This window comes from Bos taurus, chromosome 11 (assembly GCF_002263795.3).
Source record: "Bos taurus isolate L1 Dominette 01449 registration number 42190680 breed Hereford chromosome 11, ARS-UCD2.0, whole genome shotgun sequence".
NCBI classification, from domain to species: domain Eukaryota; kingdom Metazoa; phylum Chordata; class Mammalia; order Artiodactyla; family Bovidae; genus Bos; species Bos taurus.
This window is the reverse complement of record NC_037338.1, coordinates 95,513,766-95,540,612: the sequence shown is the minus strand read 5'-3', so window position 1 is coordinate 95,540,612 and position 26,847 is coordinate 95,513,766. Positions and strand designations below refer to the sequence as shown.

The 26,847-nt window shown below is 58.2% G+C and overlaps 1 protein-coding gene across 3 annotated transcripts; it reads left to right on the top strand.

Annotated features, from left to right (window-relative positions):
• Positions 1-1,996: 1,996 nt before the first annotated feature.
• Positions 1,997-26,775, top strand: NR5A1 (nuclear receptor subfamily 5 group A member 1). Of its 3 annotated transcripts, none has more exon segments than NM_174403.2 (7): positions 1,997-2,098; positions 6,099-6,215; positions 6,366-6,507; positions 8,665-9,290; positions 16,306-16,425; positions 18,250-18,397; positions 25,034-25,743. In NM_174403.2, coding segments are annotated over 6 exon segments (1,386 nt in total). In that variant the 5' UTR covers positions 1,997-2,098; positions 6,099-6,113; the 3' UTR covers positions 25,282-25,743.
• Positions 26,776-26,847: the final 72 nt, after the last annotated feature.

Genomic DNA, 26,847 nt, shown 5'->3' with positions numbered 1-26,847 from the left:
AATTCAGTCATATACAAGAGAAGTGTATCCTGTAAGAACTTCTGTGGGTAAAAAAAGACATAATTATGAGGTCATGCACATTGGGGAATAAGTTGCAAATTATATCACAGTACAATTAGAGTATATTGGATCAACAGAATCAGTTATGATTGTCGGTAAACGTTTTGTCCTGTGTATATTTTCACAATAAAATGTCTTATTGCATTAATCATTTCATAATATGATTAATGCAATATGTAAATCAGATCATCGTGCTGTATGCCTTAAACTTATACAATGGTGTGTGTTAATTATTTCTCAATAAAACTGGGGGACAATGTTTTACATGGCATATTGAGGAAGACATACTAGGTTTTAAATATAGTTGGCTTTAAGGACTTCCCTTGTAGCTCAGTTGGTAAAGAATCTGTCTGCAGTGCAGGAGACCTGGGTTCAATTCCTGGGTCGGGAAGATCCCCTGGAGAAAGAAATGGCAACCCACTCCAGTATTCTTGCCTGGAGAATCCCATGGACAGAGGAGTCTGGCAGACTACAGTCCACGGGGTCACAAGAGTTGGACACAACTTAGCGACTAAACCATCACCGGTGGTCCAGTGGTTAAGACACGGTATTTCTCCTGCAGGTGGCGGTGGTTCAATCCCTGGTCAGTGAACTAAGATACCATGTGACTTGGGGTGTGTCAAAAAAAAAACCCAGAAAAAAATTGCTTACAAAAAAAAAAATATATATATATATATATATATATAGTTGGCTTTAGTCATACAGAAAAACCCTTATCATTTCCAAGCCAGATGAGTGAAGTGTTCTACGTGATTTGTCTGTTTCCGCAAATGAAAAGGGTTGTGTGTGGATTCCCCAGTTATTGCTCCATGGTCCCCTGTGCCCCCTCCCCACCCCCTAAGACAAAAGGCTGGGAGGTAAATTCTCTGAGGACAGAGACTTCTTTCTTTCCCTTTCCTCCAGTGCCTAGACCAGTGCTTGGCATGTCGTGTGCCCTCAGTGAATGTGAGACAAATGAAGGAATACACAAAAGAGTGAGGCATGCATGGGAGGGGCACAGAGCAGACCAACTGGGACCTCTGGGACCTGTCTGGGTCTGGAGATTGGACGACACCCTCAGCTGCATGGGGAGGCCTGACCTTCTTAAAAAAAATCCCTTCCCTCTGCTCTGCCCTATTTATCCTGGTCTAGTTACCCGCTTGTCCTATCCCTGGAGCCACTGTAACCAACCACCTGGCCCTACAGGCAGTCTCAGCCCAACCTCAACTTCCCCAGCTGTTGACCGGGACTATCAGCAGCCCTCTGTGGATGGTGACATCCAGAGAAGCCAACGTTGACTAAATTGTACACACGAGAGGTGTTCAGTCAGCTCACCTGCTTGCCTTTCATCCCCTCTTTCTTCATCTTCTGAAAGAGTAAAAAGACCAGGCCAAAGCAGCAGGGCCACCTGGTCGAGTCATCCGTGATCCTGCCTCCACGCCAGCCCAACCTGACTCCCCTCACATGTCTGGGCCAGGCCGGACCCCGCTGGGCCAGGCCCCAGGGAGGTAGCCATTCAAGGGGAGAGAGGCCGGGCTGCAGGCTGGGTGGGGGAGCTGCCCATAAATCAGGCCCCACTCCCACCCAGTCGCTAACAAGCGGGGCTGCCTACCCGCCTACGTGGGGTCCCTGCCTCTGCACTGCCACAGCGGCCTGGAACAGCCAGCTGGCCAAGGCCTCCAGAGTGCCTTGGCCTCCGCCCCCATCCGCGGCCCCGAGATAGATAGGAGTATTTTTTTTTTCTTTTAGGAGAAGAAAAAAAAAAAAAAAAATAGACCTAAATGAAGAGAAACACCAACAAAGAAGGAGAGAGGCCTGCAGAGTCACGTGGGGGCAGAGACCAATTGGGCCTCCGGTGGCCCCCCCACCCAGGGCGGGGAGGAGGAGGAGGACGGACGGACAGGGCCAGCCTACTGTCCGCCCGCCGCCCGCCGTGGCGTAAAGAAGTTTCCGTGTGCCCACGGTCACCACCGCCCCACCTGGGCCACTGGAGCTTCCCCTCGGACCCCCGGTGCCCACTGGCCACCCTCATCCAGCGTGTGAGCTCGCCTTCTGCTCCGTAAGTGAGGGCCTGGGCCCAGGCCTCTAATGGCCAGCCTCCCTCCTCAGTGCCTCCCTGCGGCCTGGGCCGGCCACTGCCTGCTCTGCTGAGTGACTGGTGCCCGCTCCTCTGGGCAGGAAAGGGGCCGGGGATCTCCCCAGACCTGCCCTCCTACCACACTACCCCTTCTTTTCCCTGGCTGGCTGTTGGGAGGAGCTGGGCCTACGGGGATCTGTGGGGTGTCCTGCTGTCCCCGGGTGGCCGGGTGTCCCCAGGACTGCGTTGGCCCAAGCCTCATAGCCTGGATGTACGTCCATGGTCCCTGGGTCTGTCTTTGGTCTCTCTGCGTCTCCCTGCCTGTGACTCTGTGCTGTCTCTGCGGATGTCTCTGAGTCTCTGTGTGGATTCAGTCGTCTGTCTCTAGTATCCATCTGTCAGTCCCAGTTCTGGGTTCTGTGGCTGGGCCAGGTCTGAATTTGCTTCCCTGGGTAGGTGGGTGAGGGGCTGTGATTCCCCAGCTAGAACCTGGGGCTGTGAGGAGTGGGTGCAATGAAGCCTGGAGGGTCAACACAAGGGCTCCCAGCCAGTGACCGTGGAACCTCTGGGAGAGGGGATCTAAGGGGAAGGGGAAGGAGAGAACTGGCTCAGAGCCCAGGCCCCACCCCACCTGGGTCCCCAGCTCAGGCCTGTGCTTACACTGCCTGAGTCCTGCTCAACAAGGTCTAGGAGACCCCCGTGGGCTCCATCCCAGAGGAGCTGACGGGATTCCCCAGCCCAGCCCTCCCCCTCAACCCCCTTCCCTCTCTGCTGCTCCTGGTTGCCACTTTCTGAGGGCCCCTCCCTGACCGTTGAGTGGCAGCGGCCCCCACGCCCCAGCTCCTGCAGACACTCTGGTTTCTCAGGGGTTTAGGGTAGCGGGTGGAGAGGTCTGCAATAACGCTCTTTCCTCCCTCCTCACCAAGACCGGTCCATGGACTCCCACGGAAACCACAGACTCTCTTCTGTAGGGCCTACCTTTTCCATTTTATATATGGAGAAATTGAGGCTCAGAGAAGCCAAGTGACCTGTCCGAGCTTGCCTCACAAGTCGGCCGCAGCATCTGTCCTTCATCAGCTGGGTGAGCGAGAAGGGAGGTGGTCTGCGTGGTGTCTTGAGGCCTTGGCTCGCAGGACCAAGGCGCCAGCTCCAGCTAAAGCCAGAGGCCTCGGGGCACAGGCCCAGACGAAGCTGACCGCAGCCAAGGGTCTGAGCCTTCACATTTGAGCCTTTTGGGCGGCTGCGAAGCTGCAAATGCCTAATTGTGGTATTTGCCCGCTTGAAGATCATGCCTTTTTGGCTTCGTTGTTTGCAACACTTTCTTGGACCCTAGGTGCCCCGAGGGGGCAGGGGCAGGATGCAAGCGGGCACCTTCCTCTTTCAGGTCTCAATTTTTTACATTTGAAAAATGAGAGTGACTGAATAGATTCCCCCCACCCCCACCCCCTCCAGCTCAGAGCAATGGCTCAGCCCTTCGGCTCGAGGTCCCTAGGACACTTTTGTTCCTAGGGCTGCCGGGCACTCTCTTGCCCTGCTCCCAGCCCAAGTAAGAGCGCAGAACTGGACTGGAGAGAGATTTCTCCTGCCCCTGGGTTCTATTCTCCCAGCTCCCACGCCCTCGGTGGTTTTGAGTCCTCACCAGACCTCGGAAAACTCTCAGGGTGAAATTACTACGACTCCCATTTCCAGCCAAGCAAACCGAAGCTCAAGGAGAAGAATTTGACCCAGATCTCCCATCTGGATGCTTTCAGCGATTCCGCAGTGCCAGGCGTGTGTTTTGCCAACACTGCTTCCGTTCATCCGCACGGCCACCCTTAAAGTCCAGGCATCACTCCCACTTTACGGATGAGGAAACTAGGGCTGGGAGATTTGCTTAAATCTCCATTGAGAAAACGTGCCTGGGTGGGGGTGGGGTGGGGACTCAGTTTCTAGCCTTGAGCCGGTATCTTGGCCATGGTCCCCTACGTTTGCCCTACCTGTTTCCATGCTGCAAAACGGCCAGCGCCCCCAGCGTGGCCCTCACCAAGACTAAGCAGGATTTGCAAACAGGGACTCGCCTCCTTTCACCACAGGAGGGTGGCCCAAGGCTCCCAGGCGCCCAGCACCTGCTCAGATTCCCGGGCGCCCGGGCTCCGGGGGCCGGGATGGGGATGGGAGTCCGAGACGGTGAGAGGAAAGACACGAACCCGTCTCGGTGGCGTTGGAGGGCGCGGGCCGGGCCTCCGCCCCCGAATACCGCAAGAGCCCATATAGAGGGGCCGGCCCTTGGTCTCGGCGCGGCGGGTTCGCGCAGCGCGCACTGGCAGTGGAGGGGCCCGGGTCCCAGGTGCGCCTCGGAGCGGCCCTGGAGGCGGCGGGGGCGGGGAGGCGGGGTGGGGAAGCGCCGAGGCCCCGCGCCGCCAGCCCCGAGCCCCCGCCTCCCCGCCCCCGGCCCGAGCGGCCGTCATCGCGGGCGGGCGGCGCTGCGCCCGGGTGCGGCTCATCGCCGGCGGCGGCGGCGCGGCCAGGAGGTGCGGGGCTCGCGGTGGCCGGACGCGGGGCGCTGCTGCTCCCAGGAGCCGCCAGGTGGGCGCCGGGCGGGCTGTAGCCGCCGTCGCGCCCCTTTGCGCTGGCCGGATCCATCGAGGCTCCGCGCGCTTCCCTCCTGGGGACTTCGACTCTCCGCCCGAGGTCGCTCCCCCGCCTCGGGCTCGGCCTCCTTCTCGGGGCCCGCGGGGTCTCCGTCCGAGGTCTCTGCGCCTCGCGCCCGGCTTGCAGCTCCACGCCCGGCGCCCGCTGTCCCCGCTGCGCCCACCTCTCCGGTCTCCGCCCGACGTCCCCGTCTCGGTGGCACGGCCTCGGTCTCGGTGTCGGTGGCTGCCGCCCACGGGCTTTGTCTCTCCTGGCCTGGGGGCCTGGCAGCTCCGCGATTTCGGGCTCTCTTCCCGGGTGCCGTCGTTGTCCGCCTCTCAGCTCGAGCGCCTGTCCGGGTCCGACTCTGCCGGGCCGCGCCTCTGAGCTCCGGGCCGGGGTCCGACCGCTAACCCCGTCCCCGAACCCCTGGCCGGGCTCCTCCGTCTCTCCAGGTTTTCTCTCAGTGTCTCTGTCTCTCTGCCTGGGTATCTCCCAGGTTTCTCTTGTCTCTCCGGTGTCTTGGTCTATCTTTCATCTACAACTGTGTCTCTGGCTTTGCAGCTGTCTCTCCGAGGTTTTCTCTCCGGGCCTCTGTTCCCCAGTGTCTCCGATCTCTCTTTTTCTGCCCTCTGTGTGTGTCTCTTTCGTTCTCTCATCTCTCTATCTCCACTGCTCTCTGTCTCTACCTCTGTCTCGCTGTCTCTTCACCTTTCTTGTCTCCCTCAGGTTTTCTGACTCTGCATCAATGCCTCTCTGTCACTCTCGGATTTTCGTTGTCTCCGTCGTCCCGGGGGTACTCTCTCAGTTAAGTAGCCACGGTCGGTGTCTCTCGCTCTCTTTTTTGCCCATCTCTGGGTCTCCCAGACTCTGCCTCTGTCTCCCTCGTCCCCATCCGATCCCCAGAACGCTTGGGCCCCATTCCACCCGGGGTTCAATGGCATCTCCCCGGCTGGCGAGCTCATCGCGTTTTCTCAGAATCGGGGTTTTGTTCTTAAATGAACGAATCCGGATCAAAGCGCATTTAATCTGACAGTCCCAGATCGGCGGCGGTGGGGGGCCACTCAGGAGGAGCCCCTGGGAGGGTGGGGAGAGGGCGCGGCAGGAGCGCGGACACAGGGCCAGCAAGGGCCCCGCACGCACGGGAGCTGCTCCGGACACATGTGCTGCTGTCGGCTGCTCAGGGCGCTCTCATTGGGGGCCTGCAAAAGGCGTCCTTGACCACCGGCGCTGCAGTGGGGCCCAGGGGCCGGCCCGTAAGCAGGGCGCCGAGGGGCGCGCGGCCGCGGGGACGCAGGACCCACCCCGCCCAGGTCCCCCCGCACCACCAGCGGCCGTCCAGCCCTGCCATGAACCTCTCCTCCTTCCACAGGCGGACGCCGTGGGCATGGACTATTCGTACGACGAGGACCTGGACGAGCTGTGCCCCGTGTGTGGGGACAAGGTGTCCGGCTACCACTACGGGCTGCTCACATGCGAGAGCTGCAAGGTGAGCGGGCAGCTGGTCGGCAGGGGACAGGCGCGAACGGCGGCGGCGGGTGAGCCACGAGCGGGGACGCGGCGGAAGGCCCGGCTGGGAGGTGCAGGGAAGGGGAGACAGAGCCTGTCCCCCTCTTGCGCTGACTCCCCTCTCTCCCAGGGCTTCTTCAAGCGCACGGTGCAGAACAACAAGCACTACACGTGCACCGAGAGCCAGAGCTGCAAGATCGACAAGACTCAGCGCAAGCGCTGTCCCTTCTGCCGCTTCCAGAAGTGCCTGACGGTGGGGATGCGCCTGGAAGGTGCGAGTGCCGTGCCTCCTACCCCTGACCTCTGACGGCGAGAGGGCAGGGGGTGGAGATGGGAGAAGGGGTGAGGGGAGGGTACCATAGGTCTTCTTGATGTTTCTGAGGCCAGGCAGTTAGTCCTTCACGTGAAATCAGGGCCGATCCTCCCTATGGGGGAGGGGTGAGAACCGATGCCGGTTTGGCTGAAGGGATGCGCATAGGACCAGCCTGGGGTGGGGTTGGGAAGTATCCAAAAGTGAACCCCAGAAAGAGGACCCTCTCCCCAGCCCTTGGGAGCAGAGCCCCACAGAGCTCCTCCCTCTGTGAGTTCTGTAACACCCCCACTGACATCCAACACCAAGCCAGAGTCAAGGTTTTCAGTACCTTTACTGGAGTTTAAGTCCCAGTGCCATCACTTACAGGCTGGGTGACATTGGGCAAGTCCCTTAACCTCTGAGCTGCAGACACCCCATGTGAAGTGAAAGTGAAGGTTGCTCAGTCCTGTCCAACTCTTTGTGACCCCATGGACTATATAGTTCATGGAATTCTCCAGGCCAGTATACTGGAGAAAGGAAAGTAGCCTTTCCCTTCTCCAGGGGATCTTCCCAACCCAGGGATCAAACCCAGGTCTCCCGCATTGCAGGGGGATTCTTTACCACAAGGGAAGGGGCTTTTCAGTAGTACCTTCCTCCTTGAGCTAGTGAGAGAATTGTATGAAAAGCTCCTAGCATGGTACCTGAAATGTAGAAAATGCTCAACAGGTTAGCTGTTATTGTTATCCTTACTGATGTTATTATCCATCCAGCATCACTGTGCAGCCCTCACTCACCCAGACCACTCATCTCTTCGTCCGTTCATCCAGCCAGAAGGTTCACTCAGTTCATTCACTCAGCAGGTCCCTAGCCAGGCCCTAGAGAGCTGGGCAGTGGGGACCAAGTGCTCCTAGAGAACCCAGGCCCATCCTTGTCTCCCCACCCCCACCCCTAACTGTCTGTCCAGAGGGGAGGAAAAACGCTTCAGCAGGAAAGACTCACGTTCTTTGAGGGTGGACAGTCATAGGCTTCTACCCTGCTGGCCCCAGCCGGGCTGTGCGCCGAGCAGGCAGCTGTTGGTTAAAGTTTTTAAACGATGTAGAAGGCCCCTGGTGGCTCTGAAAGCTGCCGGGGCCAAAAGTCCTGCCACCTAGAGGAAGGACTCCCGATGGAAGGGGGATATCCTGTCCTGCCCCCAGAGCCCAGGTCCCCAGCTCCTGGGCCAGAGGGAGTGGAGCAGGGCTGCCCATTCCCAAGGCAGGAAGATTGGCCGGGTGGGCCCCAGGACACCCTCCTTGCTGAGCACTGGCCTCTCTCTCCTGTCCTCTCCCTTCTCTGGGAGCTCAGGGTGGGGTCCTGTCTGAGCAGGGGCAGGGGCCACACTTCGGCTGCAGAAATACACCTGTTGGGTCCAGCTGGTGACACATTCTTGGCCAGGCGGAGGGACATCTGGTCAGCAAGGGAGGTCCCTTCCCCCAGCCCAGAGCCCCAGCCAGCCCTTAACTCAGCTTCAAATTTGAAGGCAGCAGAGGAAGCCTGAGTCATTTTGCAACAGGGGTTCAACAGAGGTAGGCAGACAGTCAAGAAGCAGCTGGACCCTGGGAACCCACCTGGGAATGAGGCTGACCAGAGCCCACTTCCCGTCTCCACCTCCCTGCCAGGCCCTGTGCTGGGCACTTGAGCCCATTGCTGGGCCCCTGGAAGTTCTCAGCCTGTGTATGATAGCACTCAGTGGGATGAGAGGCCAGACATCTGGGTAAGAAGAGGATGCTGCCTGTGAACCCAGAACACTTTGGGTGTTTAGTAAAGCACCAGAGATGGAAAGGCTTTGAGACAGAAGGAATATCACAGGCAGGGTTGGGGACACGCCAAGCAGAGATGCAGAGAGATAGTAAGGTGGAAAGGAAAGGAGACTGGGGCTCGTGAGGGGTAGACAACGTGGCAAGGGCACCAGGGCCTTGAATGCCAGGTTAGGGGATTGACTCTTGTGAATGGCAGGTTAAGGGCACCGGAGGAGCCATGAGAGGTGCGGAGCTGGGGAGAGGCCCAATCAGATCCGTTTGGGAAAGAGTTGTGAGTGGAGTGGTAGGGAGGGTGGCCTGGAGGGGATGAGCCTGCCCCCCTCTGCCTCTGCCCACAGCTGTGCGCGCTGACCGCATGCGAGGCGGCCGGAACAAGTTTGGGCCCATGTACAAGCGGGACCGGGCCCTGAAGCAGCAGAAGAAGGCACAGATTCGAGCCAATGGCTTCAAGCTGGAGACAGGCCCCCCAGTGGGGGTGCCCCCGCCGCCCCCTCCCCCACCGGACTACATGCTGCCCCATGGCCTGCATGCATCTGAGCCCAAGGGCCTGGCCTCAGGTCCACCAGCTGGGCCACTGGGCGACTTTGGGGCCCCAGCGTTGCCTATGGCTGTGCCCAGCGCCCACGGGCCACTGGCTGGCTACCTCTACCCTGCCTTCCCTGGCCGCGCCATCAAGTCTGAGTACCCAGAGCCCTATGCCAGCCCCCCACAGCCCGGGCCACCCTACGGCTACCCAGAGCCCTTCTCGGGGGGGCCTGGTGTGCCCGAGCTTATCCTCCAGCTGCTGCAGCTGGAGCCAGATGAGGACCAAGTGCGGGCACGCATCGTGGGCTGCCTGCAGGAACCGGCCAAAGGCCGCCCCGACCAGCCTGCGCCCTTCAGCCTCCTGTGCAGGATGGCCGACCAGACCTTCATCTCCATCGTGGACTGGGCACGCAGGTGCATGGTCTTCAAGGAGCTGGAGGTGAGTCCCTCCTCCCACCTGGCTGGCCGCTGGATCTGGGGTGTCTTCTCAGCTAAGTCTCAGTCTTGGACACCCCTTGGGTGGGACTAGCCTACCCACTGGCTTCAGGTGTGTCAGGGGACAGGGAGGCCACCCTGGGGAAGCGAGGAGTATTCCTGCCCCTCTCCCTCCTCCCCACTCACCCCTCCCTCTTTCCCCTTCTCTGTTTCCTGGGTATCTATCTCCCACGGCCTCTGCTTCTTTCATCTCTGCCTCTTTCTGTTGTCTCTCTCCCTGGTGTGCTATTTGTCTGTTTCCCTGTCTCTCTCTAGTCCCTTCAGTCTCTCTCTCTCTCAGTCTGCGACTCTCTGGACACTTCTCTTTCTCTAGATTCTCCCAAAGGACTAGCTGAGTCCCGGGGAAGCTGTCTCTGGCTGTCCCAGCCCAGCATCAGGAAGAGAGTCCAGGCCCTCCTGTCCGCTCATTTGGAGAGGCCACCACTCCCCACGAACCTCAGATATCATAGAAGGGGTGTTAGTATCTCAGTTTGGGGTGCTTCTCCTTCCTACCTAAGGTGAAACATCTTACTATCCCACATTTCTCATGCATGGTGGTTGGTGTGCTTATGCTGAGTCACTCAGTCGTGTCCGACTCTTGTGACCCTTAGACTATAGCCTTGCCAGACTCCTCTGTCCATGGGATTCTCCAGGCAAGAATACTGGAGTGGGTTGCCATTTCCTTCTCCAGGGGATCTTCCCCACCCAGAGGTTGAACCCAGGTCTCCTGCATTGCAGTCAGACTCTTTACCGACTAAGCTACAAGGGAAGCCCTATGGTGGTTGGTCCTAGGTGTAAATGTGTGTGTGTGCGTGTACAGGGAGAGCTAGGTGCCAGGATAAGTAGGGGATGGCAGGGCCCACCTCTCATCTTCCAGATACTTTGGCTGCAAGGTCTTCCATTCCCCTGGATTGGGATACCTGTGGCTAAAATAAGCAGAAAAGCAGCAGGAGAAACTAAGGCCAGACATGGAAGAACATCCCACTCATCCCGCCCAGTGGTTTGAAGCGCTCAAAGGCTGAGAGCTGCCCCTTTAGTGCCCTGGCTCCCTCTGACCAGGGTGTCCTGCCAACCTCAGAGGCCCCCAAGCCTGGCCAAAGCCCATCCTCCCAGGCTTAGACCAAGACACGATGGGCCTTTACTCCAGGCCTGTTGCTGTCTGCAGCTCTCGGGTCTGCCTGCCTGGCTGTAAACAGCAGGGCCTGTTGCCCTCCCTGCGGAGCCACTGCAGCCTTGAGCAGCATTGTCAGTGCTGACGCCACGCAGGCCTGGGCTTCCTCCAGGGGCATGTGGCCGGATGGGCCGGGGGCACTGCCTGCCGGGGCTGGGCTGGACGTGAGGTGGGGGAGGGGTGAGATGAAGGCTGGGCACTGTGCACCCATGAGGCACTGTGGGGCCGGGGGCCTGGGTTGCTCTGGGAGTCAAGAGTTGGCAGCGATGGCTTCTGCTTCTACTATGGAGGGCCTCTGTCGTGTCTGAGGTCTGGGGATGTGCCGCGTGTCTGCTGTGGGGTGGGACTTCTCACCCATGCCCCCTCTCTAGGCCGACCTCATGGACAGAACAAGAGGCAGGGCCTCAAACAGTCCCATCTGCCTTCTACTCATGCCTGGAGGCCCTGAGTGGGGGATGAGGGTCCCAAGACCCTTGGATTGGTTGCCAGCTTTCCCTCCAAGCCTCCCATGAGCCCCCAGTGCAGAGGGGAGGAGGAACGGAGCCTTCCTGGCCCTCCAGAACCCTGGATCCAGGGGCAGGGCACTTCCTCTGGCCGCCATCCTGGTCTCTCAGGGGTTTTTCACGCAGGATGGGAAGGGCTTTTGTCCCAGCTTTGCTGAGTGTTTTTTCCTGCTTCTGGCTTCTCTGTGGTCCAAACCTTCCTGCTTCCCCTTCCCAGAGTCTCTGAATCAAGCCCAGGTTACCAACCTCTGTAAAGGAGACTTGCAGATAAGTACTAGCCCAGCCCTTAGAGGGCCTCTTATCAGCCATATGGAACTTCTTTTCCACTGGTCCAATAAGTCCTGGGCTGATGTGTTTGCAGAGCCAAAGCTAGGGAAGTTGAAAAGTGGGAGGGGAGCCGAGTGACTCTGTTCTCCCCTTTGACCCTTCATTTCTCACCTCTGGGCAGGACGCATCATAGCAGCCAGCAGAGAGGGTGCTCTGAGAGTGGGGCCACCCGTGGCCTGTGCATGGGGACAGTGAAATGGATGGGACCCAGGGGGCTGCAGGCCAGAGGAGGAGACAGACATGCACATAGATAACGCCAACACAGGGCACGGGGTGCCCAGGTCTCTGAGAGCCAAAGAAAGGGGCCAAGGGAGCCCAGTAGGAGAGCAAATGGTTCTGTCTTAGAAAGTTAGGAGAGGTTTCTTTGATCTGCCCCTCTCCAGAAAGCAGTCTGAAAAGGTTAAGGGTGTTCCAGGAAATGGGAACAACATCAGGTGCAGAAATGCAGAAAGGCATCACGCATCAGGGAACCCCAGGCAGTACTTGAGGCAGGGCTGGAGAGGCAGGGAGGGCGGGAAGCAGAGCCTGAACCAGGAGTAGGTCCTTCAGTGGTGGGTGATGGACAGCCAGCCAGGGAAGGCCGGCTCCCACCACAGAGCCGGAGCTCTCCCTAGAAAGACCCACTCAGTCCCCTGTGATGCTGATGACATCTCGCTGCCCAGGGCAAGGCATGAGGTCATTGCTGAGCTGATACTGGGGGCTTCGGATGCCCTCTTGGGCTTCCCCTCCTCCATCCTCTTTCCCAGCTTTGATGTCCCTCTGTCTCTGCATGATGCTCCATCTCATGCAATTGCGTTGTGCTAAATATGATGTGGCACAGAGATTAGAAACACAGACTGGAAGCAAGGAGGCCTGTGTGTAGCCTCCAGATTGCCACTCATCTGCTGTGTGCCTTTGGTGACTTTATCCTCTGGGCCTCAGTTTTCCATGTCTGTGAAAAGGGGGCAGTGGACATAATGGCCACCTCATAGGGCTGTTGGAAGGGCTTGGTGAGCAGGGGCAGGTTAAAGAATTTAGCACAGGGTGCAGTGCACAGGAAGTGTTCAGTGAGTCGGGGCTCAGCTCTCTCCCTCACCCCCTGCTGCTGTCCCACTGAATCTAACCTTGCAGGTGGCGGACAGGCCAGGACAGGAAGAAGGAGAAAAGATATATTGTGTCCATGCTCCTCTGAGCATGCTAGGGCTCTAAGAGAAGACAGGGCCCACCTTGCCCTGTGCTTCCAAAGCAGCTTTGTACCTGCAAGGTAGCAGAAACTCACCTGTGCGCACTGCTCAGTGGGGGCAGGGCCCAGGCAGGCAGCCTCTCTGGACAGTCCCCCTGAGGGACAGCTGGGAGGACGCGAGATAGCAATCAGGGAGGTGGAGACGAGGGCCAAGAACGCCTAATGACCCATCTTGACATCAGTGCACCCTTGACGCCCTACTCCGAGGCCCTCAATCGGCAACACATTTAACTGCTTAGATATATAGTTTCATTTAAGTGACAGTAACTCTGTCAGTCCTGGGCTGACAAATGACAGCCCGCCAACCACTCAGCCGGGACAGCGCCACGGCCAGCCCATGGCTTGTCAGCCACTGGAGAATTACAGAGCCCGCTGGCCTTCGACCGCCAGACCGATCAGACCCCAGGGGACTCCAGAGGGGGGCCTGCTGGGAGGGAGGTCATCTCAGCACCCATAAATACCCAGTCTCTGAGGCAGGCTGCAAAGTGTCAAGGCTCCAGGAAGATTTGTGGCGGACTGGCAGAAGGGGTGGGCGGCTGGTGGGCCCAGCAGACAGGCCCGGCTGATGAGGGACCCCAGGGCTGAGACTACGAATGTCCTGATTGCCAGGGCGAAGGTAGAGGAAGAACCTTTTGCTTAGGGAGAAGCCCATGGAAGGTGAAGACCAGCCCTCTTTACTTAAATGAGCCTCTTCGCCACCTGCTTTCCTGTGGAGAGGAACTGGCCCTGTGGTTTTCCTTTTAATGAAAGGGGGAGTGTGTGTGCGCGCGCTTGTGTGTGTGTGTGTGTGCGCTTTCCTCTGTGTGAGGAATGTTTGGTGTTTGGTATCTTTGTGTGTCCATTTAGGCAAAGTGAGAGTGAAGTGTCTGGAAGGCGCAACTGCTTAGCTGATGGGTAGGGGAACCCAGGCGAGGTGGGCAGTGTCTCTGGAATAACTCACCTGGGAACCCTCACGACTGACACCGCTGTTTTCTGTAACCAAAAGAGGGAGGATTTATTTTTCCCATCTCTCAGAATAGGAAATCAGGGCCGAGTGTGTGGCTAAGCGGGAACCAGAAGGCACAGGGCGCCGACGCCCAGCCTCCAAAGTGCATCTCTCTGCCTGCGCCCCTTCCACCCCCGTGGCAGGGCTGCCCCCACTCCCGGGGTCCGAGGTCTGGGTACAGAGTCTGCTCCCGGGGCTTGGCCAGCCAGGTCACTGTGACCCCTTCTGCTTTCTGCCCAAAGCTCACACAGCTTATCTCCTAATTCTCCCCCTTATCTCATGTGCTTCCATCTCCCCACCCTCTGTTCCCTTAATTCAGCCACAAGGGTGTCTGCTCTCGAGGGCCCCAGTGGGTGGGGAGGTGGGGCGGGCAGAGCCCATCCCTGCACACCCTCTGTCTCCATCTGGGTTGGCCAAAACGGCCAGTGTGACTCCCTGAGCAGGAGGTGATGGGGAACGGGGCCTGGTTGAGGTGCTTGCTGAGCCTCGCCTCCCTCCTTGGAAGGGGTGGGCAGGCGCTCCAGGGGCTGGCCACTTCCTGAGGTGAGATAAGGCCAGGTGCCCCCCGCCTGCTGTCTCTCCTGGCCTCTCCCATTCAGAGATACTTCTGCCTGAGCCTGGGGTTCCCCCGGCCCGGGTGTTTTTTTTTTTGTTCAGACAGTTATGAGGCTCTAGGACGGACGTTCTGCTGGGAGAGGAGGGGGAGTGGTAGGTTCTTGACATGGAGGTGAGGGGAGGCAGGAGGATGGGAAGGCAGAGCAGGGTAGCGACAGACCCTTCCTCTTATTCTCAGCTGTGCGGGCTGGGAAGGGCTGGGCAGGCGAGTCCGGGAGGAACCTGTCTGTGTGTCCGGCAGCTTGCTTTGTTCTTTGTCCACTTTTCTCTCCTCCTGTCTGTCTGAGGACTGGCTCCAGGGCCACCCCCAGGAGAAGAGCAGAGCAGAGGGGAAGAGGGGCTTCTACGCCCCGCCCCCCGCTGGGCAGTTGGTCAGGTCTGGGCCAGTTCCCCACAGGCCGGGGGCTGCCTGGACGCCTCTGGCCTCCAGGTTGAGGGTGGTTCCTCTGGGCTGTCTGTGTATGTCTTGAGGAACACATATTTGTTCATCAAGCAAAACTGACACCCCTCTTCTGGGGGCCCAGAGATGAGCTGGATACCAATCCTGCTGGCAGATCCCACAGGTTACCAGGGAAGATATGAAGAAGAGCCATGAATAGCACCATGAGATGTTGTAGTTGCCAAGTTGGGAGGAGGGGGAGGCTTTCTGGGGGCAGTAGTGAACATGCCCTGAACTCAAGGGTGGCAAGGGTGGGGCTTCCTCCATACCTAGTGGTTAAAAGCACAAGTGAACCAGAAGGAGCTGTGTGACCTTGGGTAAGTTAGTTGATCTCTCTGAGCTCAATGTCCTTTCTCCTTGTTGTCCAATTCTTTGTGACCCCATGGACTGTAGCCCTCCAGGCTTCTCTATACATGAAATTCTCCAGTCAAGAATACTGGAGTGGGTAGCCATTCCCTTCTCCCAGGGGATCTTCCCGACCCAGGTGTTAAACCCAGGTCTCCCGTATTGCAGGCAGATTCTTTACCATCTGAGCCACCAGCGAACCCCCCTTTTTTCCGTAGATCGGGGATAACAGCAGTACTTACCACAAACACTTGTGGAGCTGTAACAACGCGACTCGATGTTGTAGTCTGCACTCACTGCAGGGCATGGCCCCGGAAGGTGCCCAGGGAGTACCCGCTGTGTAGACGGTGGCTGGTCCATGAGCCACAGATGCTGAGAAGGACTGGAGTCTGCACTGTGTGGCCCCAGGAGGACACACTGCACCCAGCACCGTTCTGAACACCCAGAAGGGTTCAATGTCATCCCTGCTGTGAGCTGAGGACCAAGACTGCTGGCCGTGGCCCTGGCCTGGCTCTGTTTCTCTCTGATTCCTGGAGAGTCCCTTGCCCTCTCTGAGTGGCAGATTCTTCATCTGGAAATAGTTTAGGCTGGGGTTCCTCGAGGGTCCTTCTGGTTCTGGCATCCCATGGTCCTGAGTCCCACTTGTCACTGTCAGGCTAGAGTGTGGCGATCGCCATGCTGGAAGACTGTCCCTGCCCTCACACTGAGTGCCCCCGAGTACAGCCTAGGGACTCAGAATCGGCCCTGTGTACCCTTCTGTTCCTCCTTCCGATGTAGACCATTGCCAGCCACCTGCTCATTCCCTGGGCTGGGCTGCAGGCTTGAGCTTGAAGGTTCTGCACAACACCCAGGGGAAGCCCTCTGACATGGCTTCTTTTGGAGTGGTTGAGGCTGCTAGACATGTGACCACAGGCCAAATGGGCAGAAAGAAAAATTAACACTAATTTTCCCTTGCATTTGAAGGAATCCTTCACAAAGCGTTTCGGTGACATTATGCGCTAACATTTACTGAGGGCTTAATATGTGCCGGACCACCTTCTAATACTTTGCCTACTTTCCAGATGAGAAAACTGAGGCCCACAAAGGTGACAGAATTTGCTTAAGATCATACAGCTTGTAAGAGGCAAAGCCATGGCCTGCAGCCAGGCCCAGCCAAGTCCAGCGTGCCTCCACTGGACCCTCTTATTATTTTGCCAGACCTGTACCTTACTTTGATGAGGAAGACAGATGGGCAGACTGGACACAGAGGCTGGGCAACTTGCCCGGGTCACGTGCACCGTTGAGCGTCTGAACTCAGAGCTGGCGGGAGAGGGGCGAGGGGAAGGTCCCCAGCAGGACTGGACCCTGGACCCCGGTGTGCCTCTTCCTTGCAGGTGGCCGACCAGATGACACTGCTGCAGAACTGCTGGAGCGAGCTGCTGGTTTTTGACCACATCTACCGTCAGATTCAGCATGGCAAGGAGGGCAGCATCCTGCTGGTCACAGGGCAGGAGGTGACCAGACCCTACTGTGCCCCCCGCCCACCCCCCCACCAACCATGCCCTTCCAGAATTCTGGGCCCAGAAGAGATCCTAGGCCTCTCCAGGGCTGGCCCTAGACACCGCTGAATATCAGCCCTTTCCCCAGCTTCACGGGATGCCCACCAGCCTGACCTCCCTCTGACCAGCCCTAGCTTTGACCTGGAGAGGAGCCAGCCTCTGGGAGCCCTGTTCTGGGGGAGCAGCTCAGAGCTCTGGAAGGCTCTGGGAGAAGGTGGCGGTGGCACTGAGTAGTGAAAGAGTGAATAAGGGTTGGTCGGGCAGCAACAGGGGTGGCGGGACAGTCCCCACCTCCACACATGCAGAGGAGACGGCTGCATGAGCCAAGCTCAGAGAGGCAGGTTAGGGCTGCAGAGCTGCCGGGGGCCACTAGGAGGAGGGTCTGGAGGGGAGGCGCCCTGTGGGGCTGAGATGAGGTACGAGATAAAGCTGGAGGGCTCGCTAGGGGCCTGCAGGTTCTAAATCCTGAATGGATGGATAGATGGATGGATGGGCAAAGGGGTCTGGGCCCCAAAGAGCTCAGAGTCAGAATTTGGGCACCCCAGGATGGGAGACATGGTGGGGTTGGGTTCGCTCCTGAAATCAAACAGGGGGCATCAGAAGAGTTTTAAGTGGGGAAGTTCACAGCCAGGTTGTATTTGAGGAAATGGCAGGATGGGTGGTGAAGAGGAAACGAAGGTAGCCACCCCCTGCTCAGAACACTTGGGACCTGGGAGGGCATGATTCAAAGAGGGGCTGAGACAGGGTGGAGGGAAAATGGAGGGAAGGGGAAAGAAGGAAAGGGAGGCTGATGCCCAGGGTCTAACCTAAGGAGGGAGCATCACTCCTGGTGTGTGTGTGGGGCGGGGGGAGGCGTGGATACAAGAGGGGAAGTGGGTTTCACAGGTGCTTGGAGTGGGGGTGGGGTGGAGATCGGAGACTACGGCCCTGCTCCCCACCCCCTACCTCCACCCCAAGCCCTTTGTCTTCATCCCCTGTCCTCACCTGGGTGTCTCAGGCCATCCACGGCTAGCAGAAAGCTAGCCACCTGTGAGTGCACGTGAAGTGAGTGAGAGGCAGGAGTGCTGGCCCCTGCCAACAGGTGGGTGGATGTCTCTGAGGCCATGGACTGTGTGTGTGCACCCTGCGGCTGTATTTTATTGTGCAGATATCTCCACACACATAAGTGGGTGGATGTTGAGATCTGCCCCTCACCATGTCAGTGAGAACATATACATGGGCGCGTGGATGTATGTGTGTTACCCTGTGATGCGACCATAGGAGAGAGTGTGTGTGTGTGTGTGTGTGTGTGTGTTCACGCCCTGTGAGTGTGTCCCTGCATGTGTGTGAACGTGAGCTGAGGTGTGGCCACATCCAGGTGTCCATATGCGGCCCCCCGGGGCAGTCATGGGGCCGCATCCACGTGTTTGCGGGCACAGCCACCCTGCCCCCGCCCCCACACCCAGCACAAGCTGGCACTCACTGCAGATGCCACCTCACAGCACACAAGCTGCTGCACCACGGGATCTGATCTGGCGGCCGCTCTTCGTGCATGAAGGACCCTTCAGCGCTCCCTCCGCACCCACCTGCCTGATGTCAGCTCTGCTGCGTGGGGGTCTTAGCTCCATGCAGGGAGCAGAGCTACGAGCCTGGGAGGGGTCGGGGGAGCAGGGACTTGAAGAGAGGCCTTCCCACCTGGCCCCGCCCCTAGGCGGGGCACCCCTGACCCCCAGGCTCCGACCAGTGCCTGCCCTGCACGCCCTCCCCTTGCGGCGCTGACCCTGCCCTGTGCCCGCCCAGGTGGAGCTGACCACGGTGGCCGCCCAGGCGGGCTCGCTGCTGCACAGCCTGGTGCTTCGGGCGCAGGAGTTGGTGCTGCAGCTGCACGCGCTGCAGCTGGATCGCCAGGAGTTCGTCTGCCTCAAGTTCCTCATTCTCTTCAGCCTCGGTGAGTGGGCTGAGCAAGGCCTGGCCTGGGGGTCAGGTGGATAACAGGTGGTGGGGTGGAGGTGGGGCTGGCGAAGAGACCCCAAGGTGGAGCGGTTCTCTGATGGGCGTCCTCGAAGAAGCCAGGCCCCCTCCCTTCGTGAATAAAGCTGTGAGGGGACCTGGTCCAGGGCCTGCTTTGTCTCTGGGCCTGAGTTTCTCTGTGTGGGAGGACAGAGGGCCAGGATAGGTCTAAGACTTGCCGTTTATGGGATAAGGACTTCTCCTGAGAATTTGGTAAATTCTTGGCTGAAAGCCTTAGGGAAGTGCCCAGGCCACCCCCAGAAAATGCCCATGTGATTTCAGGAGCTTCTGACCCCTGGTTCCCGTCCTGAGGTTCCCTGCTTTTCCTAATTCCCTGCTCCAGGGGTGTCTTTGAGGCCCAGACCCCTTTGCCCATTCATTCATTTTTTCATTCACTCACTCAAAAAAACAAAGAAACAAACCCAAATCCTTGTCTTCAAGGGAAGATGAGACAATAAGCATAATATGATTAGTAAACTATACAAATTAGTGAAATGACTAGTAAAATGTGTCACCTGGAAGACTGTGGTAAGTGCCAAGGAGGAAAAAAAAGCCGGGCAGGGGCAGAAGGCAGCCCAGGCCACCAGTTCTCCCAGCTCCACAAGTGTCTGGTGTCTGCCTCCTGTGCCCTCCTGATCTTGGCCCAACCTGTGCCACTCACGTCTCCACCCTCCTTCTGGGTTCTCATCAGGTCAGCCTCCCTCTGTCCTCCTTCACCCAGCAAGCTATGTCCAGTGCCCTCCTTGTGCCCAGTGATGCTGTGCCCCCGCTCTCAGGCAGCTCCCAGTCTGGGAGACACCTTTGCCCAGCACCATCAGGGCTGAGACAAAGAGATGGGGAATCCGGGATGGGGAGCAAGGGATCTGCCTGGAAGGCTTCCTGGAAGGGGGACATCTGAGCAGGGTCTTGGAGGATGAGTAGGAGTTTGCTAGGGGGAATACATCTTTTAGCAGAGGTATAGATGGGATGGAAGGTTGGAACAGAGGGAAGTGAATGCCTTGTCACCTGGAGAGAGGGCAGGACAGAGACGTTGTCTTTGTGGGAAATGACATCATAGTCACAGTCTGGCAAGTGTGTGCCTGCCCGAGAGTTGGGGCAGCTGGGGAAGCAGAGGGTAAGATAAAGGCTGGGAGTGGGGTGATTAGTGGAGTATTGACTGGGGGAAGCCCTGTGCTTAGGCTGTGATCAGGGGCCTGGGTGCCTAGGCTGGATTTCCTGACTCTGGCACAACAGGTTGGTAGCTGGAGGGGGCTTGTCTGCAAGGCTGCAGGGCTTGGTAGGAGCAACCATGGTGGAGGGTGGGGGCAGGATCTTGCCTCTAACAATGCAAGCTAGGGAAGGAAGTGAATGCATGCATGAATAAGTCTCTCTCCATCTTTATCTCACTCTTTATCTCACTCTTTGTGGGGAGTGACCTGGGTCATGATAATGACCCTGCGGGTGGGGGCCAGAATGTTGGGGCTTTGAGGGGAGAAGACCTATGACCCAGGCTTTTCTGAGCTCCTGGGTGCACAGTGAGAGGAAGCCAGGGAGCCACAGAGGCTGCTGGCTGACAGGTTCTAGGTTAGGGGAGGAGTCTGAGCAGTCCAGCGTGAGCAGGGCTAGGCCCAAGAGGAGAAACCAACGATAGCTTGGCTATTGGGGAAATCTGCCTGGAGGAGGGCCCTCTGCACTGGGCCTTGCTGTACGAGCAGGAGTATTCTGGGAGAAACAAAGCAAGCCGCAGCAAAGGCATTCCAGACAGAAGGAATAGCTGGTGCAGAGGGATGGGGAGAATCCTGACAGCTCAGGTGTAGCTGTGGGGCAGGGAGAGGGTGAAGAGGAGCCTGGAGAGGCAGGCAGGGGCCGAGCTGTGCAAGGCCTTGAAGGCCAGGCCAGTACCTTGAAGCTTCCCTGGGAAGAATCTGCAGCAGGAGAATCATGATCTAGTTTGCGTTTTGGAAAGGTCCTTCTGACTGCAGCATGGGAAAAGGATGCCTACGGCAGCCCAGAACCCTGCCAGAGGTTGGATGTGGGGCTGGGAGAAGCGGATACATCTGGGCAAGATGAGGGGCAAGATTTGCCCTGAGTCTGGAAGGTGGGAGGGGGCTACTCCCAGGATCCCACCCAGACAGCCAGACCGGGGTCCCCAAGGGAACTGGGAACCAAGAGAGGGGTGGCCACTTGCCCATCGCCCTTCAGCTGGCATGCTGAGCATCACCCCGGGGCAGCGCCTCCCTGGGCTGCTCAGCTTGAACCCTTGCGATGACTGTCCCCCCATTCCAACCGCCCCGCCCTCCCACCCTGCCCCTCCGCCCAGCGGCCCCTTCTCGCCTGCCTCCACAGAAGGGTGCCATTTGGTGTCTAAATAGCCGGCTCAGGCAGGCGCGAAGGCAGGTAAGGAGGTTTAATTAAAATTAGTGCCTCTCTCCTGGCAATCACGGTGTTTATGAAGATGGGCCCGGCTGGCATTGTTCTGCAGAGGACTTAATCGAAGCTTAATGGATTGACCTAACATTCGATTTCCTGACTTGCATTGAGGCGGCGGCAGCAGCATTCCCTTAAGCGTTTGCAATTTACCCACTGCTCGCGCCAACAAAAGGCGGCCTGAATAGCAGCCCCACTCGAGGGGCCATTGTGCGCGGGGGCGCCTGCCTGAGTCACTGCTATTGGGACAACATTCTTTATGCCTCGCTGGAATGAAAGGATTATTCAAATATTCAATTAAACCGTGAAAAGGGGGCTTTTCTGAGAACCTGGGGGCCCCCGGCTCCGCGGAGCTAGCGGGCTGCTCTCAGAGGTGGGGGTGCTATCTCCCAGCTCCCCCCCCCCCAACCCACCCACCCCTGGGACTGCTGAGCAGGCCCATCTCCAACCTTCGGCGGCTCAGGGCTCATAGCGGGGCAGCAGATGAGGTCCAGCTCTTGGCTGCCCTGAGATGCAGAGCTGAATTTGCCCCCATTGTGCGGATGATGGGAAACTGAGGCTCAGACTGGGGAAGAGACTTGCCCCCGGTCACCCAGCTGGTGAGCTGGGATTTGAGCCCCCAACACAGGAGGGGACATCTTCAGGTTTTTGTGACTAAGGGAGGAAGGGTGTGTTGTCCAAAGGGATGTAGGCTCTGTCACATGGTCATCCCAGAGAATCTTCAGAGCAGTCCCTTTAGAGGGGGGCTAGGAGAAGAGGCATAGCTTGATCATGCTCCCCTCCAAGGGGGAGTCCAGAAGTCTCCCTGGGGAAACCAAGGGCCCCAGGCTGGGTGGTCCTTGGACTGGACTCCTGGGTTGGATGGAACATGAGGTCATCATGTCATCTAATCCCCCAGGAACCCATGTCGAGGCCCGACCCCGCCCCTGCTTACCCATAGTGCTTGGGAGCCAGAGAGATCTGGGTTCGAGTCCCAGCTCTGGTATCCACTGCGCGCTCCAGGCACACTCCACTGTCCTTAACACCTGCGTGAAGGACACCCTTTCCTGCCTGCCTTCCTGTCTGTAGGGATTAACTGATGGAGGTGGGCAGGGAAGGTGCGGTGGGTGCTGGGAAAACGACTTTCCTGTCTTGCACTGTGGTGGCTGGGGCTCAATTAGTGACGGTGCATCCCTCCCCGAGCCCTGCAGTCCACCTCGGGGGGCAGTGGGGTCTCCAGCCCGCTGAGAGCTGCCAGGAGGGGTGTGTCCCTGAAAGCTGTTCTTGCCTGCACCTCCCCACCCAGTGCTCCGCCCTGCTGTCCCTGTCACACCGCTGCTGGGAACAGTAAATCCTGGTAAAGCCGAGGCTCCGGTCCTCCCCAGCCCCCTCCCACTCCTGCCTCTACTGCAGCATCTTGGCCAGTCCTTCCCACACCCTCCTGTTTCCTCTGGGCCCCTTGCCTTCTGTGTGGCCTTGAGCTGGTCCCTACCCTTCTCTGGACCCCCAGCTTCCTATTGTAAATTGTCAGAAGACTAACTGGAGAATTGCCCAGCCCAGGGGATGGTAGGGATTGAAGGTAGATGGGGTTGAAAAGAGATTGGGAAATGGATGGGACTGGTAGGCACCTCTTGCCCCCAGGGAGGCTAGTTAGGTGGGGAGACTTCCCATGACCTTTGAGTGAGTCTGGAGAGGACCAGGCTAGGGAACAGTCATGTACAGTTGGACAGGTTGTTTAACTGAACAAGGGCGCCTAGACAGGGGAAGGTAGAGCCTGAAACCCAGCCTGCATGCCCCTCACCTTCTTTCTGTGAGGTACGGGGGACCTTCTGTATAACTGGCACAAAGGTGCCTTATGGGCTAATGGTAATTCTGGGGAGGCCAGGAAGAACATGACCCTGGTTCACTTAGTATATGAGGGGAGGGGAATATCATGGGGGAAAGATTGGAGCGGGGGAGTGCCCAGATCCTGCCATACGCCCGAGGTCCAGCTCGGATTTCCCTAAATCCGACTTTGGACAACACAGGCCTCGACGGGCACGCTGGGGGCGGCTGGGGATCAGGGTTGCCAGGAGCATCCAGCCCTCCTGGCGCAGCGGGTGTTAAGAGGGATTAGAAGGGCCAAGGGCTGCGCATGCTGGGCTCCAGACTCCCCCGCAGCGGCTGGGCTGCGAGCAGTGGGAGCCGAGGGGAAGTGGATGGACGACTGTTTTCTGAACCACAGGCTGCCACATCCCAGGCCACACGGGGCTAGGAGTCAGGGATGCGGACAGGATCTGTGGGTTCCTGCTGATCGGTAGCCCCTAGCCAGGGCACCAGCTGAAGATGCTGCCCAGGAGCTGAGGAGGGCTCCTGTGACAGGAAACTGGCCCTCTATGGGCACCCTGGGGGCCAGGCGCCTGTGCAGCTTCCCCTGCCTCAAGGTGGGCATGGCCCCTTTCATAGAGGACGAAGGCCTTCAGGTCAGGAGAGGATAGGGCGCGGGCCACCAATTCTAAGCAGTGGGGCTGGGATTTCAACCACCATCCATTTCACACTGGAGACACTTGATTTTTGTCTCCTCACTGGGCCTCTGGGCAGGACCACACTCCTTTGTCCCTGGTCCACACAGAGCTACCCAGCCACCCACCTGTCCCTCCCATCGGCAATTGTCTCTTTATGTTTTGTCCCTGTTCTTACACAATGTCTGTGTTTTCTGTGCGAGCATTTTTTATTGTTTTGGTTTTTGTTGTTTTTGGCTGCACTGGGCGGCATGTGGGCTCTTAGTTCCCCAACCAGGGATCGAACTCATGCCTCTAAGTTGGTAGCTCCGAGTCTTAACCACTGGGCCACCAGGGAAGTCCTTTGCAAGCATTTTTAAGTTATGTAGATGGCTTTTGGGCTTCCCCAGTGGCTCAGCAGTAAAGAATCCACCTGCCAATGCAGGAGACAGGGGTTTGACTCCTGGGTCAGGAAGATCCCTTGAAAAGGAAATGGAAACCCACTCCAGTATTCTTGACTGGAAAATCCCTCGGACAGAGGAGCCTGGCGGAATATAGTCCATGGGGCCACAAAAGAATCAGACAGGACTTAGCAACTAAGCAACAGCAGCAAAGATGGTGTTCCCTTATAGATCTCATTCTGAATCTCCCTTTTTTGTTTTTATTCTGTTTTCTCCCCGCACTCAGCCCCAGGCTTTTAAGGGTTTGTCCATTTGCTCAGTGCTGTGTCTGCTCCATTACTTCTGCCTACTGCACAGGACTCCTGGGGGTGTAGCCCCCGCCCGGCCATCCGGGCCACCTCCCCATCACTGTAAATACTGTTGCAGTGAGCATCCAAGGCCCCCTCCCCATGGCCCCGTGAGAGAATTTCCTTGGGGTGCTGGAGCCTCTTGATGGGTCAGAAGGTGGATCAACAGCGTGCCTGCCACTCTCTCCACTCACAGTTCGCCTCTTGGGATGGTGCTGATGGGTGATGATGGTGGTGGGGTGCTGATGCGGATGGTCACTCCCTGGAGACGATGGCGACAGGATGGTTTTGACCGTGGGGGATGGTGTTGGCCACGGACGTGGGGAGAGGAGGAGTGACAGTGACAGTAACCCAGGGAGCCTTGGGAAAGCACCAGACGCTTGTTCCTCTGAGCACTTTCTGGATACAGGCTCCCTGAACTCTCACAGCCGTCTGGTGAAGTAGATGCTACTGGTGCTCTTTTTGCCAGTGAAGAAATCGAGAGGTTCAAAGACAGATCCGAGGAGGGACCGGGGGAGGTTGGCGATGGTCTCAGTGATGGTGGCGGTGGGCGCGAGGACAGTGGCGGCGGTGGGCGTGATGACAGTGGCGGCAGCGGCAGTGACAGGTGCTTGTGGCTGGGTGACCAGCGGTGGCCGAGTATGTGACAACCACAGGGGTGTCAGCAGTGGTGACTGCTGCTGGTGGTGGCGTTCAACCAAGGTGTCGCTGGTGATGGCGACCCTGGTGGTGGCAGGAACGACTGAGGTTTGGTAGTTGACGGCGGCAGGGACCATGTGGGTGAAAACCAGGGATGCTGGTGCCGGTGTCTGCCAACCGCGGGCATGGCACCGTGGCGGTGATGGGGAGACTGTGGTGGCAGTGCCCACGTCTCTGGTGATCGCAGGGACGCTGGTGTGGGTGAAGCCAGCGACAGCGTCGGTGATGTGACGGGACTGGTGATCGGCTCCTCCCTCTGCAGATGTGAAGTTCCTGAACAACCACAGCCTGGTGAAGGAGGCTCAGGAGAAGGCCAACGCCGCCCTGCTTGACTACACCCTGTGCCACTACCCGCACTGTGGGGACAAGTTCCAGCAGCTGCTGCTGTGCCTGGTGGAGGTGCGGGCGCTGAGCATGCAGGCCAAGGAGTACCTGTACCACAAGCACCTGGGCAACGAGATGCCCCGAAACAACCTGCTCATCGAGATGCTGCAGGCCAAGCAGACTTGAACTCGGGCCAGTGCGGGGGAGGGGGACCGGGCCGGGGCCAGGGGGCAGGTCACAGCACCCTCGCGGCCTCCAGGTGGTTTATTTTTATTACGCTGACCCAGGACCCCACCACGTAGGCCGCTGCCCCTCAGCTCTGGGAAGCCCCATGTTTGGGAAGGTGGGCGAGGGTGAGCAGGGCCTGGCTGAGGGCAGGTGGTCCCCACTCACTGCTGGCACTTGCCTGCTACTCAGAGTGCCCCAAGGAGGTGGCTGCTAGCCACTCCTTCCCTCCCCCTGCTCCCAGCTGTCTGTCCTGGAGTCTGGATCCCAGGCCCAGGGAGGAGGTTCGGATTCCCTGGTGGGCCTCAACGTCCCTTGAGTCAGAGGTCATCCCTTCGTCCTCTCCTGGGAGCAGAGGCAGAGAGAGGTCAAGTGGACATCAGCGGGCGGGAGAGGAGAGGGTCTCCAGACCCTCCTGGAGACCAGGAGGGAAGCCCTCTGTTTTGTAAACTAAGGATAACAGAGTTTGCAAACTTAGGCAAGGGGACTGTTGGGCCCTGGAGGACACTGGGAGACTGGTTAGGACAAAAAGACCTCCTCCCTAAACCCTCTGCCCCATCTGACGTCTGCAGGGGAGAACTTTGACAGTTGTTATCTGAAAAGTATTTTGCTACAATCATCTTTCTAACCCTCTCCCGCCAGAGGAGAAGTTTGGTTTGGCACAATCGGCATTCTAGCCCTGTTCACAGTTGGCCCTCCTGGCTGATATTTATCTGCAAGGCTGTAGTCAAGAAGTTTGTTTTGTTTTGTTATTTGATTTTAATTTAGGTGCTCCTTGAAAGGTATGTATGTGGAGGGGCAGGGGACAGATCTGAGGTCTGAGACTGGGGGTACTAGGACCAAGGACAGCCCGTGGTTTCTCTCCAGACACCCTCATACCGAGTACCCAGGGGTGGTGCTGGGTCATTATTCCTGAGCCCCACTCCAATCCAGAGAAGAGCCTGTCCCTCTACCCCACTAGGTGGACAGCAACATGGCCTGTGGGGAGCTCAGAGTCTCTGTGAGTGGGAATCGGGGTGATCTTGGGGGGAGAGTGTACGGGGCTTCAGGTCAGGGACATTGCTGATGAACCGTCTTTCACTGGCCCCATCCCATTGGGTTCCTTGCTGCACACCTTTGAAGCTGGACCTCAACTCCTCTCCTACATCCCGAAAGACCCTCTGCAGGGCCAGGCACCAGGGAGCGGCCTTGGTGTCCTCCGTCTCCAGGCCGGGCGTCCACGGTCTGTCCCGCTTTCACGATGCTGTCGCGGCTTGTGCTCAGCTTGCCCAGTTGCAGATCGCTGGGCATCCCTGCCCCCGCCTTCCAGCACCCTGTCTCAGTCGCCGCCCCTGTCTTCTGAAACACGTGCCCCTGGCCAGGCTGGCGATCCCCCAGCCCCCAAATGAGAAGTGCCCTTAAGAACCCCCCAACCCTCGCAGCCCTGGAATAAATTTTGCAATTAGTTTCCAGCTACTTTTGCCTATTTACATTCTGGGGCCAAAGCAGAGCCTCCCAAATAGGCTTGGGTTATCTAGGGCAGGGCCA

What these genes read in the sequence shown, in the direction of transcription:
- NR5A1 (XM_024998291.2), top strand. Translation starts at nt 6,114, where the DNA reads ATGGACTATTCGTACGACGAGGACCTGGACGAGCTGTGCCCCGTGTGT. An exon ending in TCACATGCGAGAGCTGCAAG is followed by an intron (nt 6,216 to 6,365) that starts GTGAGCGGGCAG and finishes CCTCTCTCCCAG; the next exon opens with GGCTTCTTCAAGCGCACGGT. An exon ending in CCTCATTCTCTTCAGCCTCG is followed by an intron (nt 18,398 to 25,033) that starts GTGAGTGGGCTG and finishes CTCCCTCTGCAG; the next exon opens with ATGTGAAGTTCCTGAACAAC.